Source organism: Salvelinus namaycush, chromosome 3 (assembly GCF_016432855.1).
Source record: "Salvelinus namaycush isolate Seneca chromosome 3, SaNama_1.0, whole genome shotgun sequence".
NCBI classification, from domain to species: Eukaryota; Metazoa; Chordata; class Actinopteri; order Salmoniformes; family Salmonidae; genus Salvelinus; species Salvelinus namaycush.
The window spans coordinates 58669855-58687677 of NC_052309.1; the positions used below are offsets into that span (position 1 = coordinate 58669855).

The 17823-nt window shown below is 40.8% G+C and overlaps 1 protein-coding gene across 2 annotated transcripts in view; it reads left to right on the forward strand.

Moving 5' to 3' along the window:
- mapk8ip3 (mitogen-activated protein kinase 8 interacting protein 3) overlaps positions 1-17823 on the forward strand; it is a 99049-nt gene that overhangs the window by 68244 nt on the left and 12982 nt on the right. For both annotated transcript variants that reach the window (XM_038989085.1, XM_038989086.1), the window contains 6 exons: positions 30-156; positions 2280-2300; positions 6042-6119; positions 6989-7153; positions 7296-7370; positions 7478-7568. In XM_038989085.1, coding sequence (XP_038845013.1) covers positions 30-156; positions 2280-2300; positions 6042-6119; positions 6989-7153; positions 7296-7370; positions 7478-7568 — 557 coding nt within the window. The remainder of the gene's footprint in view (positions 1-29; positions 157-2279; positions 2301-6041; positions 6120-6988; positions 7154-7295; positions 7371-7477; positions 7569-17823) is intronic.

Below are 17823 nucleotides of genomic sequence, written 5' to 3' on the forward strand. Positions count from 1 at the left end.
GCCAGTAATGGTGTTGCGTCTCTCCTTAGCGACTCTGCGCTGTCGGCTCGTCGTGAGCAGCGCCGGGAACAGTACAGGCAGGTCCGAGAGCACATGCGGCGCGATGACGGCATTATGCAGGCCTGCGGCTGGAGCGTGCCGCCACGCTTCAAACAGGTACCGTCTCTCATCCACCTGTCCGTCTGTCCAGCCGTTTGCCCACCAATCTGAGAATTTAGCAAGCATTCAGCGTCCAAGTAAAATGCCATCCATGCCATCCCAGCTCTGCAGATTTAGCTGCGAAGAGACAGAATCATTAGATCATTTGTTTTGGTACTGTCCATATGTAGCTTGTTTTTGGTTGCACTTCTAGGAATGGCTGATGAATTGCAATATTTACCTGGAGCTAACTCTGCTGGGTGATTTTGAAAAGTCATAGTCAACCGATCAATAATATAATAATACTTTTAGCAAAAATGTTGTCTTTAATTTTCAATTTGTAGAAACTATGAGAATAGAAAGGTTCAGAACTTTTGTGAAACATCACAGCACAGTTGAAAAATATATGGCAAATAGAAATAATTTTTTTTTATGGTGTTAAGAGATAGATTGGAGGGGTTGAGTGGAGCTGAAGGGTGGGACTGAAAACAACAAGATAACTAATGTAAAATATATTGTGTCCGTAAAATGTATATACTGTAGATTCAGAACTTTTGTGAAACAGCACAGTTAAAAATATATGGTGAATAGAAATAAAAAAAACTGGATGGTCTTCAGAGGTAGATGGGAGGGGTTGAGGGTAGATGAAGGACGGGATTAAAAACAAACAACTATTGTAAAATACATTTTGTCCGTAAAATGTATATAAAATGTATACCCCTTCACTTTTTCCACATATTGTTACATTACAGCCTTATTCGAAAATGTATTATTCCCTCATCAATACCCCATAATGACAAACCATTTTTTTATTTTTTCAACTGTATTAAAAATCAACTGAAATACCTTATTTACAGAAGTATTCAGACCCTTTCCTATGAGACTCGAAATTGAGCTCAGGTGCATCCTGTTTCCATTGATCAGGATTGTGTCGAGTCACAGATCTGGGGAAGGGTACCAAAACATTTCTGCAGCATTGAAGGTCCCCAAGAACACAGTGGCCTCCATCATACTTAAATGGAAGACGTTTGGAGCCACCAAGACTCTTCCTAGAGCTAGCTGCCCGGCCAAACTGAGCAATCGGGGGAAGAAGGGCCTTGGTCAGGGAGGTGACCAAGAACCCGATGGTCACTCTGACAGAGCTCCAGAGTTCCTCTGTGGAGATGGGAGATCCTTCCAGAAGAACAAACATCTCTGCAGCACTCCACCAATCTGGCCTTAAAATGATAAAGTGGCCAGACGGAAGCCACTCCTTAGTAAAAGGCACGTGACAGCCCGCTTGGAGTTTGCTAAAAGGCACCTAAAGGACTCTCAGACCATGAGAAACAAGATTCTCCGGTCTGATGAAACCAAGATTGAACGCTTTGGCCTGAATGCCAAGCGTCACGTCTGGAGGAAACCTGGCCAATACCATCCCTACGATGACGCATGGTGGTGGCAGCATCATGCTGTGGGGATGTTTTTCCACGCCAGGGACTGGGAGACTAGTCAGGATTGAGGGATAGATGAACAGAGAACTACAGAGAGATTCTTGATGAAAACCTGCTCCAGAGCGCTCAGGACCTCAGACTGGGGTGAAGGTTCACCTTCCAACAGGACAACGACCCTAAGCACACAGCCAAGGCAACACAGGACAGGCTTCGAGACAAGTCTTTGAATGCCCTTGAGTGGCCCAGCCAGAGCCTGGACTTGAACCTGATTGAACATCTCTGGAGAGACCTGAAAATAGCTGTGCAGTGACGCTCCCTCTCCAACCTGACAGAGCTTGAGAGGATGCGCATAGAAGAATGGGAGAAACTCCCCACTACAGGTGTCAAAGCTTGTAGCGTCATACCCAAGAAGACTCGAGGCTGTAATCGCTGCCAAAGGTGCTTCAACAAAGTACAGAGTAAAGGGTCTGAATACTTATGTAAATGTGATATTTTAGTTATTGTTGTTTTATACATCTGCCAAAAATTCTAAAAACCTGTTTTTGCTTTGTCATTATGGGGTATTGTGTGTAGATTTAATGAAAACAACAACAATTGAATCCATTTTAGAATAAGGCTGTAACGTAACAAAATGTGGAAAAAGTTATGGGGTCTGAATACTTTCCAAATGCACTGTAAGCTGGAAGTAGAAGCCTAAGTGTTGTCCATGAGCTTACTCCAATTAGGGGAGGGGTGGTAGGGTTAGGGAAAAATAATACAATGATTTTTTATTTTTTTTATTTAATATTTGCAAAAAAATATATGGGGGAATGGAAATGATGCAGACAATTACATTGATGGAAGCTACAATCTATCTGCAATATTAAATCTACCCCCTAAATATATTTTAAAAGAAATATAACAAAAAATGCCATCCATGTAGCAGTCAAAATACATCATATAGGGCGGTGTCTCTCTAACTCTATTTCTCCCATAGACTGGTGCTCAGCTGGACAGTGCACTGGAAGGCCCGCTGAAGAAACAACAGGCAAGTTACACCCACAGGGTCCCTCCCTAACCTAGCATGAGCCGCGCTTAGCTACCCCATAGACCCATCACAAGACACACCAACAGACCCCACAGTCTGACAACACCTACACTGTATTCAGAAAGTATTCAGACCCCTTCTCTTTTTCCACATTTTGTTACTTTACATCCTTATTCTAAAATTAATTAAATACATGTTTTTTCTCATCAATCTACACACAATACCCCATATTGACAAAGCGATAACAGGTTTTTTGACATTTTTGCAAATGAAATAAAAAACAGAAATACCTTATTTACGTAAGTATTCAGACCCTTTGCTGCGAGACTTGAAATTGAGCTCTGTTGCATCCTTTTTTCATTGAGATGTTTCTACAACTTCACTGGAGTCCACCTGTGGTAAATTCAATTGATTGGACATGATTTGGAAGGCACACACCTGTCTATACAAGGTCCCACAGTTGACAATGCATGTCAGAGCAGAAACCAAGCCATGAGGTCGAAGGAATTGTCCGTAGAGCTCCGAGACAGGATTGTGTCGAGGCCCAGGGGGAGCTTTCCTCTTTTGTTCTCTATTTAATTTTTTTAGCAGGAGTCCCATTGAGATTTAGATCTCTCTTACAAGGGAGCCTTGCATATACACATTTGATAAATACAACATAATACAAACACAAAATTACAAAACATACTCAGGAGAATCATTCCTCAGCATAGATGTCCCCAATCAACAATTTGTACTGCCTGAGAGGCACCAGTACATCTAGTTGCAGGGAACTCTGTAGATTGTTCTACACATGGGGTGCAAGGAAACCAAAAGCAAATTTACCCAAGTCTGTGGAGACCGAAGGGATCTCAAGAGTTAGCCATCCCTGAGACAGGGTTTGGTCATTCTTACATTAAAAGTTTGTTAATGACGTTAGGTACTGCGGAATTGTATTGTTCCCCCAAGCAAGGGGGAGGCCAATGACATCAGAGGGCACCATCAGACCAACTTCTTAAATGTCCTAGTCCATGACATTTGCACTTGTATCTAGAAAACACTATTCTGCTCAAAACATATTTGTTTTACCTTAAGTGTGTGTACATTACTGTATTAAGACCTGGGATATTGTTTTTCAACAGGAAGGGTAAAACAATAGCTGGAGTGTGTCTAAGCCTTGTCCCCAAGACACACATCAACAGACACCACACGGTCTGACACCGCTAACTGACTCAATGACCCTGTCCCTCATGCATGTGAACAGACACCACTCAACCTACTAATACAACATCTACCTAAAACCCAAACGCTCTGTCCCCACAATACACACAACACTTACCTCTAACCCAACACACATCGACAGATGCCACACAGTCTGACACACCTCTCTAACTTCAAACCCCTGTCCCCAAGTAGACACACATCAACCTACAACACACAATCTGACATAAGCTATTGACACAATGCCCCTGTCCCTCAGTCATGTTAACCTGTTATGGCTGCAAGGGGCAGTATTGAGTAGCCAGTTAAATCGTGCCCATTTCAAACGGCCTCGTACTCAATTCTTGCTCGTACAATATGCATATTATTATTACTATTGGATAGAAAACACTCTCTAGTTTCTAAAACCGTTTGAATTATTTCTCTGAGTGAAACAGAACTCATTCTGCAGCACATTTCCTGACCAGGAAGTGGAATGTCAGAAATCGATGCTCTGTTCAACTTCATGCCTATACATGGGCATGATACGTAAGAGTCTACGTACACTTCATACACCTTCCCCTGGTTGTCAAGAGGCGGTGAGAGAAGAAATTTCGTGTTTATCTTGGTCTGAGGTGGAATAAAAGCTCTTTGTTTGACGTGACCGTCCATATCCTGTTTCTGGAGCGCGCGAAAGAGGACATGGATTTGCCTTCTGTTTAGCTGTCGTTATGAACGACTAACATCACCATATCATCGTAAAGTATGTTTTTTCAATATAGTTTCATCAGATTATTGAAAATTTTTCGGGAGTTTTGCCGTGTTCCGTTCTCTGACTTTGTTGACGTTGGAGAACTTTGTGTCACTTGGCTAGTGCGCTTCCTAAAACGAGAGGGAAAATGAAGGTTCTAAATCCAAACACCGACTGTTCTGGACAAAGGACACCTTGTCCAACATTCTGATGAAAGATCAGCAAAAGTAAGAAACATTTTATGATGCTATTTCATATATCTGTCGAACTGTGTACTAGTCGTGGGCGGCCAACGTTTTGGCTACTCTAAGCTATACCGAAGCTGCATAACGTAATGAAGTTATTTTTAGAATTCTAACACTGTGATTTCATTAATAACTAATGGATCTATCATTTCCTATACAACATGTATTTTTTAGTTATGTTTATGAATAGCTATTTGGTCAGAATATGTGTGTCAGAAAAAGTGTCAGTAAAATATCCGAACGTTGTGGGAAATAGTAGCTACGTTAGCATAATGGGTAACCACTGATTTCAGCTCTAAATATGCACATTTTTGAACAAAACATAAGTGTATGTATAACCTGATGTTATAGGACTGTCATCTGAGGAAGAAAATCAAGGTTAGTCAAAAATTATATATATTTTGCCTGTTTGTTACGATCGCTTACTTTTGCTACTGGGAAATTGCTTGTGTTTTTGGCTATTGTGGCTACGCTAATATAACGCTATATTGTGTTTTCGCTGTAAAACACTTGATAAATCGGAAATATTGTCTGGAATCACAAGATGCCTGTCTTTCAATTGCTGTACACTATGTATTTTTCAGAAATGAGTAATTAGGTATTTGACGTTGGTGTCTGTAAATATTATGGCTGCTTTCGGTGCAATTTCTGATTGTAGCTGAAATGTAAACTATGATTTATACCTGAAATATGCAAATTTTTCGAACAAAACATATGCTATACAATAAATATGTTATCAGACTGTCATCTGATGAAGTTGTTTCTTGGTTAGTGGCTATTTATATCTTTATTTGGTCGAATTTGTGATAGCTACTGATGGAGTAAAAACCTGATGGAGTAAGAAAAGTTGTGTCTTTTGCTAACGTGGTTAGCTAATAGATTTACATATTTTGTCTTCCCTGTAAAACATTTTAAAAATCTTGTTAATGTGTGAAAGTTAAATATTTAAAAAAAATATCTTTTGAATTTCGCGCCCTGCACTTTGAGCTGGCTGTTGTCATAAGTGTACCGGTGTCGGGCTTGCACGCCAAACAGGTTAACAGACACCCCACAACCTGCTGACACTGTCCCTCTGCTATACCAACCTACCTCCAATCTCAAAGCTCTTCCCCAAGACACATCAGATATGTCAAAAGTGTGGTTATACGGCTATATGAATACAGCAATGTCGGTTTGATTTAAATGAGTGGTAATGGCTTCTTCTATTGGAGGTCTTGGAGCAGTTTTGTGATTGGAGGGTTTGTCTGTCTGTCTTCTCCCAGGCCAATGAGAAGGAGGACAACCGCATGAAGAATGTCCCTGTTCCTGTCTACTGTCGCCCCCTAGTGGAGAAGGACCCCAACAGGAAGGTAAACAAACAAACAAACAAATATGTACTTGGTTAAAGCCAGAATCTGCAATATTTACCACTGTTCAATCAATCATCATGTTAATTAATTATATATATATACCCATTGATTCTTTTTTAAACTTTAACTAGGCAAGTCAATTAAGAACAAAAAAAAAAAATATATATATATATATATATATATATATATATATAGGACAAAACACACCATGACAAGAGAGACACCACAACACTACATAAAGAGAGACCCAAGACAACAACATAGCATGGTAGCAACACATGAAAACACAGCATGGTAGCAACACAACATGACAACAACATGGTAGCAACACAACATGGTAGCAGCACAAAAGATGGTACAAACAGTATTGGGCACAGACAACAGCACAAAGGGCAAGACGGTAGAGACAACAATACATCACACGAAGCAGCCACAACTGTCAGTAAGAGTGTCCGTGATTGAGTCTTTGAATGAAGAGATGGAGGTAAAACGGTCCTGTCTGAGTGTTTTTTGCAGCTCGTTCCAGACGCTAGCTGCAGCAAACTGAAAATAGGAGCGACCCAGGGATTGGTGTGCTTTGGGGACCTTTAACAGAATGTGACTGGCAGCACGGGTGTTGTATATAGAGGATGAGGGCTGCAGTAGGTATCTCAGATAGTGGGGAGTGAGGCTTAAGAGGGTTTTATAAATAAGCATCAACCAGTGGATCTTGCAACGGCTATATAGAGATGACCAGTTTACAGAGTAGTATAGAGTGCAGTGATGTGTCCTAAAAGGAGCATTGGTAGCAAATCTGATGGCCGAATGGTAAAGAACATCTAGCCGCTCGAGAGCGGTGTTAACAATGTGTGTAAACAAACTCTGTTTAGTTGTGGTGTGCGGCGGGCGTGGACCTGGCGGGTTGGAAGACGTGCACTCAGGATATTATGACAGTAAAGGCTGGCCCCGGCAACGGCGTTACGAATCCTCTAGCCATAGAGGAGGGAGAGGGAGGAGACGGCAAGAGCAACCACAGCTCACCAGAGAAGAGAAAGGTACTGTCTGTCTCTTGATCTAGTTGGTTTGTTAGTTAATTTAGCTAATGTTTTAGTTTGAAAACATACTTATTGCCCCTTCTTCCGTTTCTCACCCCCACCTCTCCCTCCTTTTCTGTTCCTCTCCCTTTCCTTCCCCCAGTCTAAGGAGCTCCATGAAACAGACACTATGAGTAGCAGAGTCTGGATCCTGACCAGTACCCACTCGGCCAGCAAGGTGTTAAATAATACTTTTTTGTATCTAATAAGTTGTACTTGTAACTCAGCTTGTTGCTGCTATTTGTACAATTTATCAAATAATGAAAAACTATTATCATCATTAAGGTGGTCATCATTGATGCCAACCAGCCCGGCTCGTTGGTCGACCAGTTCAACGTCTGCAATGCCCACGTGCTCTGTATCTCCAGCGTGCCAGGTTAGCGGTCAAACCGTAACACAAACACATAGTACTCACCTATTAGACCAACTCTACCGCAACTTGACAACTTAGCACCCTACTACTATAATAACACAACCAGATCTACTACCACAACATGACCACATTAGCACTCACCATCTGGACCAAATCTACTGCAACTTGACCACTAAGGAATCTACTGCCATAATAACATGACTACCGACCACCTATCCTACACCCTGTCTATTAACGCAACACAACCATGTAGCACTCTCCACCTGAAACAAATCTACTACCATGACATGACCATAGTATTCAGATCAAATCAACATAATATATACAGTGCATTCAGAAAGTATTCAGACCCCTTGACTTTTTCCACATTTTGTTATTTTACAGCCTTATTATATAATTGCTTAAATTGTTTTTCCCCCCTCATCAATCTACACACAGTACCCCATAATGACAAAGCAAAAAAGGTTTTTAGAAATTTTAGCAAATGTATAAAAAATAAAAACTGAAATATCACATTTACATAAGTATTCAGACCCTTTACTCAGTACTTTGTTGAAGCACTTTTTACAGCAATTGGGTGATTCTCAAAAAATCTTGGTTTCAAAGATTTCAATCATTAAATCTTTTGAAAGACTTGCATCAACAAATGTCCTTTTTAGGCATTAATAACAAGGTCTGAAGTGTTTGTGAGCATTAATTTAAAAACATTTACTGACAATTTAACACCTTGTTGAACATATTTTCCAAAACAAGTCCTTAAAAATCTCATTACCACAACGGTCTGAAAACATCAAAACCATTAGGAAAGCTAATACTTTTTCAATTTTTTTTGTTTGATTATTAACAGTCATGCACAGTTACTTGAAACTTTGAAATAATATATTTTTTAATTTAAAAAATTGTTTTGATTTTGACTGATTTCTCGATTACTGCAAACCCTTTCGCAATCTACAACCTAATATTTTTGATATTTCATTGAAACCTGACATATTTTCAAAATGTGGCAAACCTGAAAGAAAATGATTTAAAAAATATATTTATTTATTTATTTCACCTTTATTTAACCAGGTAGGCTAGTTGAGAACAAGTTCTCATTTACAACTGCGACCTGGCCAAGATAAAGCAAAGCAATGAGACACAAATAACAACACAGAGTTACACATGGAATAACCAAACACACAGTCAATAATACAATATAAAAAGTCTATATACAGTGTGTGCAAATGAGGTAGGATAAGGGAGGTAAGGCAATAAATAGGCCATAGTGGCGAAATAATTACAATATAGCAATTAAACACTGGAGTGATAGATGTGCAGAAGATGAGTGTGCAAGTAGAGATACTGGGGTGCAAAGGACCAAAATAAATCAAATAAATAACAGTTTGGGGATGAGGTAGGTGGATGGGCTATTTACAGATGGGCTATGTACAGGTGCAGTGATCTGTGAGCTGCTCTGACAGCTGGTGCTTAAAGCTAGTGAGGGAGATATGAGTCTCCAGCTTCAGTGGTTTTTGCAGTTCGTTCCAGTCATTGGCAGCAGAGAACTGGAAGGAGTGGCGGCCAAAAGAGGAATTGGCTTTGGGGATGACCAGTGAAATATACCTGCTGGAGCGCGTGCTACGGGTGGGTGCTGCTATGGTGACCAGTGAGCTGAGATAAGGCGGGGCTTTACCTAGCAGAGACTTATAGATGACTTGGAGCCAGTGAGTTTGGCGACGAATATGAAGCGAGGGCCAGCCAACGAGAGCATACAGGTCGCAGTGGTGGGTAGTATATGGGGCTTTGGTGACAAAACGGATGGCACTGTGATAGAATGCATCCAATTTGCTGAGTAGAGTGTTGGAGGCTATTTTGTAAATGACATCGCCAAAGTCAAGGATCTGTAGGATAGTCAGTTTTACGAGGGTATGTTTAGCACCGTGATTGAAGGAGGCTTTGTTGTGGAATAGGAATTCTAGATTTAATTTTGGATTGGAGATGCTTAATGTTAGTCTGGAAGGAGAGTTTACAGTCTAACCAGACACCTAGGTATTTGTAGTTGTCCACATATTCTAAGTCAGAACCGTCCAGAGTGGTGATGCTGGACGGGCGGGCAGCGATCGGTTGAAGAGCATGCATTTAGTTTTACTTGCATTTAAGAGCAGTTAGAGGCCACGGACGGAGAGTTGTATGGCATAGAAGCTCATCTGGAGGTTAGTTAACAGTGTCCAAAGAAGGGCCAGAAGTGTACAGAATGGTGTCGTCTGAGTAGAGGTGGATCAGAGAATCACCAGCAGCAAGAGCGACATCATTGATGTATACAGAGAAAAGAGTCGGCCCAAGAATTGAACCCTGTGGCACCCCCATGGAGACTGCCAGAGGTCCGGACAACAGGCCCTCCAATTTGACACACTGAACTCTGTCAGAGAAGTAGTTGGTGAACCAGGCGAGGCAGTCATTTGAGAAACCGAGGCTGTTGACTCTGCCGATAAGAATGTGGTGATTGACAGAGTCGAAAGCATTGGCCAGGTCGATGAATACAGCTGCAAAGTATTGTCTCTTATCGATGGCGGTTATGATATTGTTTAGGACCTTGAGCGTGGCTGAGGTGCACCCATGACCAGCTCGGAAACCAGATTGCATAGCGGAGAAGGTACGGTGGGATTCGAAATGGTCGGTGATCTGTTTGTTAACTTGGCTTTCGAAGACCTTAGAAAGGCAGGGTAGGATAGATATAGGTCTGTAGCAGTTTGGGTCTAGAGTGTCTCCCCCTTTGAAGAGGGGGATGACCGCAGCTGCTTTCCAGTCTTTGGGGATCTCAGACGATACAAAAGAGAGGTTGAAGAGGCTAGTAATAAGGGTTGCAACAAATTCGGCTGATCATTTTAGAAAGAGAGGGTCCAGATTGTCTAGCCCGGCTGATTTGTAGGGGTCCAGATTTTGTAGCTCTTTCAGAACATCAGCTATCTGGATTTGGGTGAAGGAGAAGTAGGGGAGGCTTGGGCAAGTTGCTGTGGGGGGTGCAGGGCTGTTGACCGGGGTGGGAGTAGCCAGGTAGAAAGCAAGGCCAGCCATAGAAAAATGCTTATTGAAATTCTCAATTATCGTGGATTTATCGGTGGTGACAGTGTTTCCTAGCCTCAGTGCAGTGGGCAGCTGGGAGGAGGTGCTCTCATTCTCCATTTGTGCTACAGGATGCAAATTTCTGTTTGAAAAAGCTAGCCTTTGCTTTCCTAACTGCCTGTGTATATTGGTTCCTAACTTCCCTGAAAAGTTGCATATCGCGGGGGCTATTCGATGCTAATGCAGTACGCCACAGGATGTTTTTGTGCTGGTCAAGGGCAGTCAGGTCTGGAGTGAACCAAGGGCTATATCTGTTCCTGGTTCTACATTTTTTGAATGGGGCATGCTTATTTAAAATGGTGAGGAAAGCACATTTAATGAATAACCAGTCGTCCTCTACTGATGGAATGAGGTCAATATCCTTCCAGGATACCCGGGCCAGGTCGATTTAGAAGGGCCTGCTCGCTGAAGTGTTTTAGGGAGCGTTTGACAGTGATGAGGGGTGGTCGTTTGACCACAGACCCATTACGGACGCAGGCAATGAGGCAGTGATCGCTGAGATCCTGGTTGAAGACAGCAGAGGTGTATTTGGAGGGCAGGTTGGTTAGGATGATATCTATAAGGGTGCCCGTGTTTACGGATTTGGGGTTGTACCTGGTAGGTTCATTGATAATTTGTGTGAGATTGAGGGCATCAAGCTTAGATTGTAGGATGGCTGGGGTGTTATGCATGTCCCAGTTTAGGTCACCTAACAGCACGAGCTCTGAAGATAGGGGGGCAATCAATTCACATATGGTGTCCAGGGCACAGCTGGGGGCAGAAGGTGGTCTATAGCAAGCGGTAACGGTGAGAGACGTGTTTCTCGAAAGGTCGATTTTTAAAAGTAGAAGCTCAAATTGTTTGGGCACAGACCTGGATAGTAATAATGTATAGATTCTGTACATGCAATTAAAAGCAAACTACTATTTTTCCATTCATTAAATTAACAACTGTTGCAGTAATCATACAGAGGTTTTAGAAATGAGGTTGATTTTGGTAATGATAATAAGTATACTAAGACTGAGGTATGGTTAAAAACATCACATTTTATTTAGAAAATAAATGAGATAATATTGGCACAGTAATGGATTCAAGTTCAATCAATTTCATTTTGCAGTGCCTCAAAAGTACATAACATAGGCTAAAAACAGAGAACACATAAAAACATCACATACAAAAACATTAGTGCTAAACAGGGCAAACAGGTCAACATTTGAACATATGCTAAAAGCACGTAAACCATTTTACCACGACACTGAAACATTACCGACCACCTGGGGCAAATACCACATTCTGATTTGTCAATACTTGTCACGTTGGGGGTACATTAATTCTGAACAACCATGCTAACAAGAACAGATGTGTAGAATTTGCGCACAGCTAAAACCAACAAATATAAATGCACATACCATGCACTTCTAATTCATGGAAGTAGTCCAGTTCATTTGGGAGCAGGTACTATTTTTTCCCCCAATGTTGATTTGGTTGTGCCTCATATACATTTGTTTCTAAACTTCAAAACGATTGTGAATTAATTACTTTGGCAAGGTAGCTGTGGTATAAGCAGGATAATGCACTAGTAGAAAATCAGTTAAGTGCACTCCAGGGGGTTAAATGGCCCTCCGCTTCACGGTAATGAGATCAACTTGGAGGGAGGGTGGCCGTTGTATGGCGGTAACATCACAGTCTAGTCCTATCACCACCCCAACGCCTCATGCTACCCTCTCTATCCCCCTTCCAATTCCAGTGTTTTATACATGTTTGTTTGTGTACTTTGCCCAGATCTCAGGCAACACACAGAAGTGTCGAGCTGAGGATGTGGCAGGTTGTGGCTCTGGGATGATAGCTTTTATGACGTCAAAGTAGTACCAGACTTTTTCTCCCTCAAATCTGATGGATGGAATGAAACATTTGTTTGCTCTTCTAGCACAACTCATAGTGTCGACCTCGTATTGACCATTGCCAATCTGGAAAGAAAGTTTAAAAAAAAATGTTTTATAGGACTCATTATTTATCAACAACATGACGTGTCCATACCACCAAATATTTCTACATACCTGTGTGATGGTGCCAGGGAACAGTTCTCCGTCATATTGTACGAGCACCCACTTTCCCACTTCCAAAACTGGCTCAGCATTCTCCTTTTCACATTGTCTCGGAAGTCAAATTCTTTTGGACTGAAGCATCCACAGGCATGGAACCTCTCAATCTCCTCAGTCTTTCAAACTGGTGCTTGATGTTATAAATGTGTCTGGAGAATTTTGAGAGGTGGTCCTGTGTGAGGTCCACCAGCTTTTCTATGGAGGTACAGTGGCTTGCGAAAGTATTCACGCCCCATAGCATTTTTCCTATTTTGTTGCCTTACAACCTGGAATTAAAATTAATTTTGGGGGGGTTTTCTATCACTTGATTTACACAACATGCCTACCACTTTGAAGATGCAAAATATGTTTTATTGTGAAGAGCTCCTTGGTCTTCATGGTGCCCCTTGCTTGGTAGTGCCCCTTGCTTAGTGGTGTTGCAGACTCTGGGGCCTTTCAGAACAGGTGTATATTTACTGAGATAATGTGACAGATCATGTGACACTTAGAAATGCACACAGGTGGACTTTATTTAACTAATTATGTGATTTCTGAAGGTAATTGGTTGCACCAGATCTTATTTAGGGGCTTCATAGCAAAGGGGGTGAATACATAGGCACGCACCACTTTTTCATTTTTTAGTTATTTTTTTCACTTCACCAATTTGGACTATTTTGTGTATGTCCATTACATGCAATCCAAATACAAAATCCATTTAAATTACAGGTTGTAATGCAACAAAATAGGAAACACGCCAAGGGGGATGAATACTTTTGCAAGGCACTGTATGCCTCTTCTCAAGAAACACATTCCTCACCCACCTTCTCTTCAGTGGACCCATCTTTGCATTTCTTTGTTATTGGTACAGATTTAGTGACCCACTCCTCCTATACAATGATGTTTCCTTTCGTTGAAGGATCCAGTGTTGTGTGAAATGTCTTATGCTTGCAATTGCTGCATGTCCTGTACATGCAGGACATGTCATCGTCACTACACACACTGCCCTGTACAGTGTCCCTTGGGGATGATGTTTCTATGACCCCAAGCTGGTGTAGATTCTTTATCTTCAAGCCAAAGTTTTCATGCATTTTGCAAGCACATGTTTCTCGGTCTGTGACTTCACTGGCCAATCCAAAATGGCTAAAGTTTAAAGAATTGAGCCTTGGAAACGTTGTGCCTTGGATTCTCAGACAGAAATCTTCTATGGAGATTTGCCATAGTATCCGTTATGGCTCTCTTACGGAATATCTGGCCCTTTTTCTGAATTTTCCATTTATTACAGTGGATACTTCATCTTGATGAAGGAAGCAGCTAAGAAGTGTGTGCATTCGTCTTCTCTAGCTGTTATGGGGTAATGTTCTCTGATGACCTCTCTTTGTAGTTTTCTTCTGGACCTCTCTGCCTTCCATGTTGACAATTACCTGCTTCCTCTTGGCCATCATCTCAAGTCTTTTCAGTCTTTTCTTTAGGTTGACCATCTCTCTGGTCCTCTTCAGAAGCTTCTCTTCTATGTAGCGCAACTTTGACCTCAATTTTGATCGTTTTCTTTCTTCCTTTCCTCATTTTGGGTGATTCCTTTTGGTGTAGGTGTTTTCATTGGTCTTGGTGTCTGTAGAGATGTCTCTCTTTTAGGAGTTGAGTTGATGGCAGGGCCATTTACCTGCTAAGGCGAGAATGGCTCTTCTTTTGGGGAGGATGTGTCTTCTTGAAGATTTTGAATAAATTCTTCATTTTTGCTTCTTGAACATGTTGAAGTGAATCATCTTCCTCGCTTGATGGTGTTTTGTCCAATACAGCTTTTAGCTGTTTCTGTCTTGTGTAATACCTTTGAGTTTTCCCGCCACTGTTTTTTCAAATGTTCATGTTGCTGCTTTGTCAGATCTTGAGTTTTCTTGATTTTACAATATTGCTTTCGTTTTTGATATCTGGAAATGGAAAAGAAGCATGACATGAAATGAGCATGTCTCTAAACATGGGAAAAATCTCACAGTTATGGACACATCATCCTATAGTAGAGACTGAATGGCTTACTGACTTTATTTGTTTGTGTCTGCATCCTATAGAAGGGACTCAATGGCTTACAGACTGTGTGTACACGTCCTATAGTAAGGACTGAATGGCTTAGACTGTGTGGACATCCTATAGTACACACTAAATGGCTTACTGATTGTGTGTGTGTGTGTGGTGGACGTGTGCATGCACGCATGTGTAGACTTCCTAACACTGTAGGTTATTGACTTCCTATAGACACTGTATGAGGGCATAGGCTTCTTATAGACTATATACAGTTGAAGGTTACATACACCTTATCCAAATACATTTAAACTCAGTTTTTCACAGTTCCTGAAATTTAATCCTAGTAAAAATTGTCTTAGGTCAGTCTGTCTTAGGTCAGTCAGGATCACCACTTTATTTTAAGAATGTGAAATGTCAGAATAATACTAGCGAGAGAATGATTTATTTCAGCTTTTATTTCTTTCATCACATTCCCAGTTGGTCAGAAGTGTACATACACTCAATTAGTATTTGGTAGCATTGCCTTTAAATTGTTTAACTTGGGTCAAACGTTTCGGGTAGCCTTCCACAAGCTTCCCACAATAAGTTGGGTGAATTTTGGCCCTTTCCTCAAGACAGAGCTGGTGTAACTGAGTTAGATTTGTAGGCCTCCTTGCTCGCACACGCTTTTTCAGTTTTGCCCACAAATTTTCTATAGGATTGAGGTCAGGGCTTTGTGATGGTCACTCCAATACTTTGTTGTCCTTAAGCCATTTTGCCACAACTTTGGAAGTATGCTTGGGGTCATTCTCCTTTTGGAAGACCCATTTGCGACCAAGCTTTAACTTCCTGACTGATGTCTTGAGATGTCAATATATCCACATACTTTTCCATCCCCATGATGCCATCTATTTTGTGAAGTGCACCAGTCCCTCCTGCAGCAAAGCATCCCCACAACATGATGCTGCCACCCCCGTGCTTCACGGTTGGGATGGTGTTCTTCAGCTTGCAAGCCTCCCCCTTTTTCCTCCAAACATAACGATGGTCATTATGGCCAAATAGTTCTATTTTTGTTTCATCAGACCAGAGGACATTTCACCAAAAAGTACGATATTTGTCTCCATGTGCAGTTGCAAACCGTAGTCTGGCTTTTTTATGGCGATTTTGGAGCAGTGGCTTCTTCCTTGCTGAGCGGCCTGTCAGGTTATGTCGATATAAGACTCGTTTTACTGTGGATATAGATACTGTTGTACCTGTTTCCTCCAGCATCTTCACAATGTCCTTTGCTGTTGTTCTCGGATTGATTTGCACTTTTCGCACCAAAGTACGTTCATCTCTAGGAGACAGAACGCATCTCCTTCCTGAGCGGTATGATGGCTGTGTGGTCCCATGGTGTTTATACTTGCGTACTATTGTTTGTACAGATGAACAAGGCATTTGGAAATTGATCTCAAGGATGAACCAGACTTGTGGAGGTCTACAATTTTTTTTTCTGAGGTCTTGGCTGATTTCTTTTGGTTTTCCCATGATGTCAAGCAAAGAGGCACTGAGTTTGAAGGTAGGCCTTGAAATACATCCACAGGTACACCTCCAACTGACTCAAATTATGTCAATTAGGCTATCAGAAGCTTCTAAAGCCATGACATCATTTTCTGGAATTTTCCAAGCTGTTTAAAGGCGCAGTCAACTTACTGTATGTAAACTTCTGAACCACTGAAATTGTGATACAGTGAAATAATCTGTCTGTAAACAATTGTTGGAAAAATAACTTGTGGCATGCACAAAGTAGATATCCTAACCGACTTGACAAAACTATAGTTTTTTTACAAGACATTTGTGGAGTGGTTGAAAAACGAGTTTTAATGACTCCAACCTAAGTGTATGTAAACTTCTGACTTCAACTGTATATGCTAATTACTCTTGCTGTAACCTCTTCAACCCATAACCTCTCTCTCTCCTTATTTCTGTACTCTTCCAGCAGTTCTGGGTTAGTGTAAACTTTTTCTCTGAATTTTGTCAGCCTTCGCTGAAGCTTTCTTTTTGTCACTTGCTGACTGTCGGCAATTAAACAGGACATAAAGCAAAATATCAACAGTTAGTAAACAATATTTACATTAATAGTTCATAATATATATTTAAAAATATAGTCTGTATGATTAAATTCTCATTACTGAAACAGAAGTTCTCTCTAGTGCAACTGGCCTTAAATTGCAGCGGTAAGGGAGAATGGTGTTGTGGAGGATGAGGAACCTTAGCATGTTTTGCTAACAATAGAGAAGCCATGATGACTAAGCAAATGTTTACTCATTGTACATAATTAGACATTAATGAAGTATAGTTTCATAGAACATTTTAAAGCGAACCTTTTTCTAAATTTGGAAAACTACTTGTATCGGTAATAATCAATACTGTCGTGTACGCAATCTGACAAGAGAATGTTTAACTTTTAACTGGAGAAATATGAAGAGATCTGCTTACCTGGTAGCCATCTTGAAGGTACTGGCAGATGTGTTGCTTCATTCAAAATCAAACATTATTTAAAATTCTCTGTGTGTAAAGTCCTTCAAAAATGAATGAGAACATCAGTCATGGACACTTAATTTTTCCACATTTTTTTCATTATTATTACACATGAATATTCAGTTAAGTTTTCTGTCATTTGTAAACATCTAGTAGAACATCCATAAAACATTTTCAGAATATTTGACTATGTTTAAATTATAACATAACATACATTCAGACAGAGCTGGACACATTGTGGTAATGAGAATTTCAGCAGAAAATGAAATAAAATACAAAAATAATTAATTCCCATGTTGAAGTTACTCTTTGTGCAAGGTAGAGAACACTTATCTTTATGATATTTTGTTATATTACTAAATTACATGTTTTATATTTAAAATCATTACTGCCATGGTATTTTAATGGTTTCATGAGAATGACCCAATTACAGCCTCGAGACTTCTTGGGTATGATGCTACAAGCTTGGCATACTTGTATTTGGGGAGTTTCTCCCATTCTTCTCTGCAGATCCTCTCAAGCTCTGTCAGCTTGGATGGAGAGCATCGCTGCACAGCTATTTTCAGGTCTCTTCAGAGATG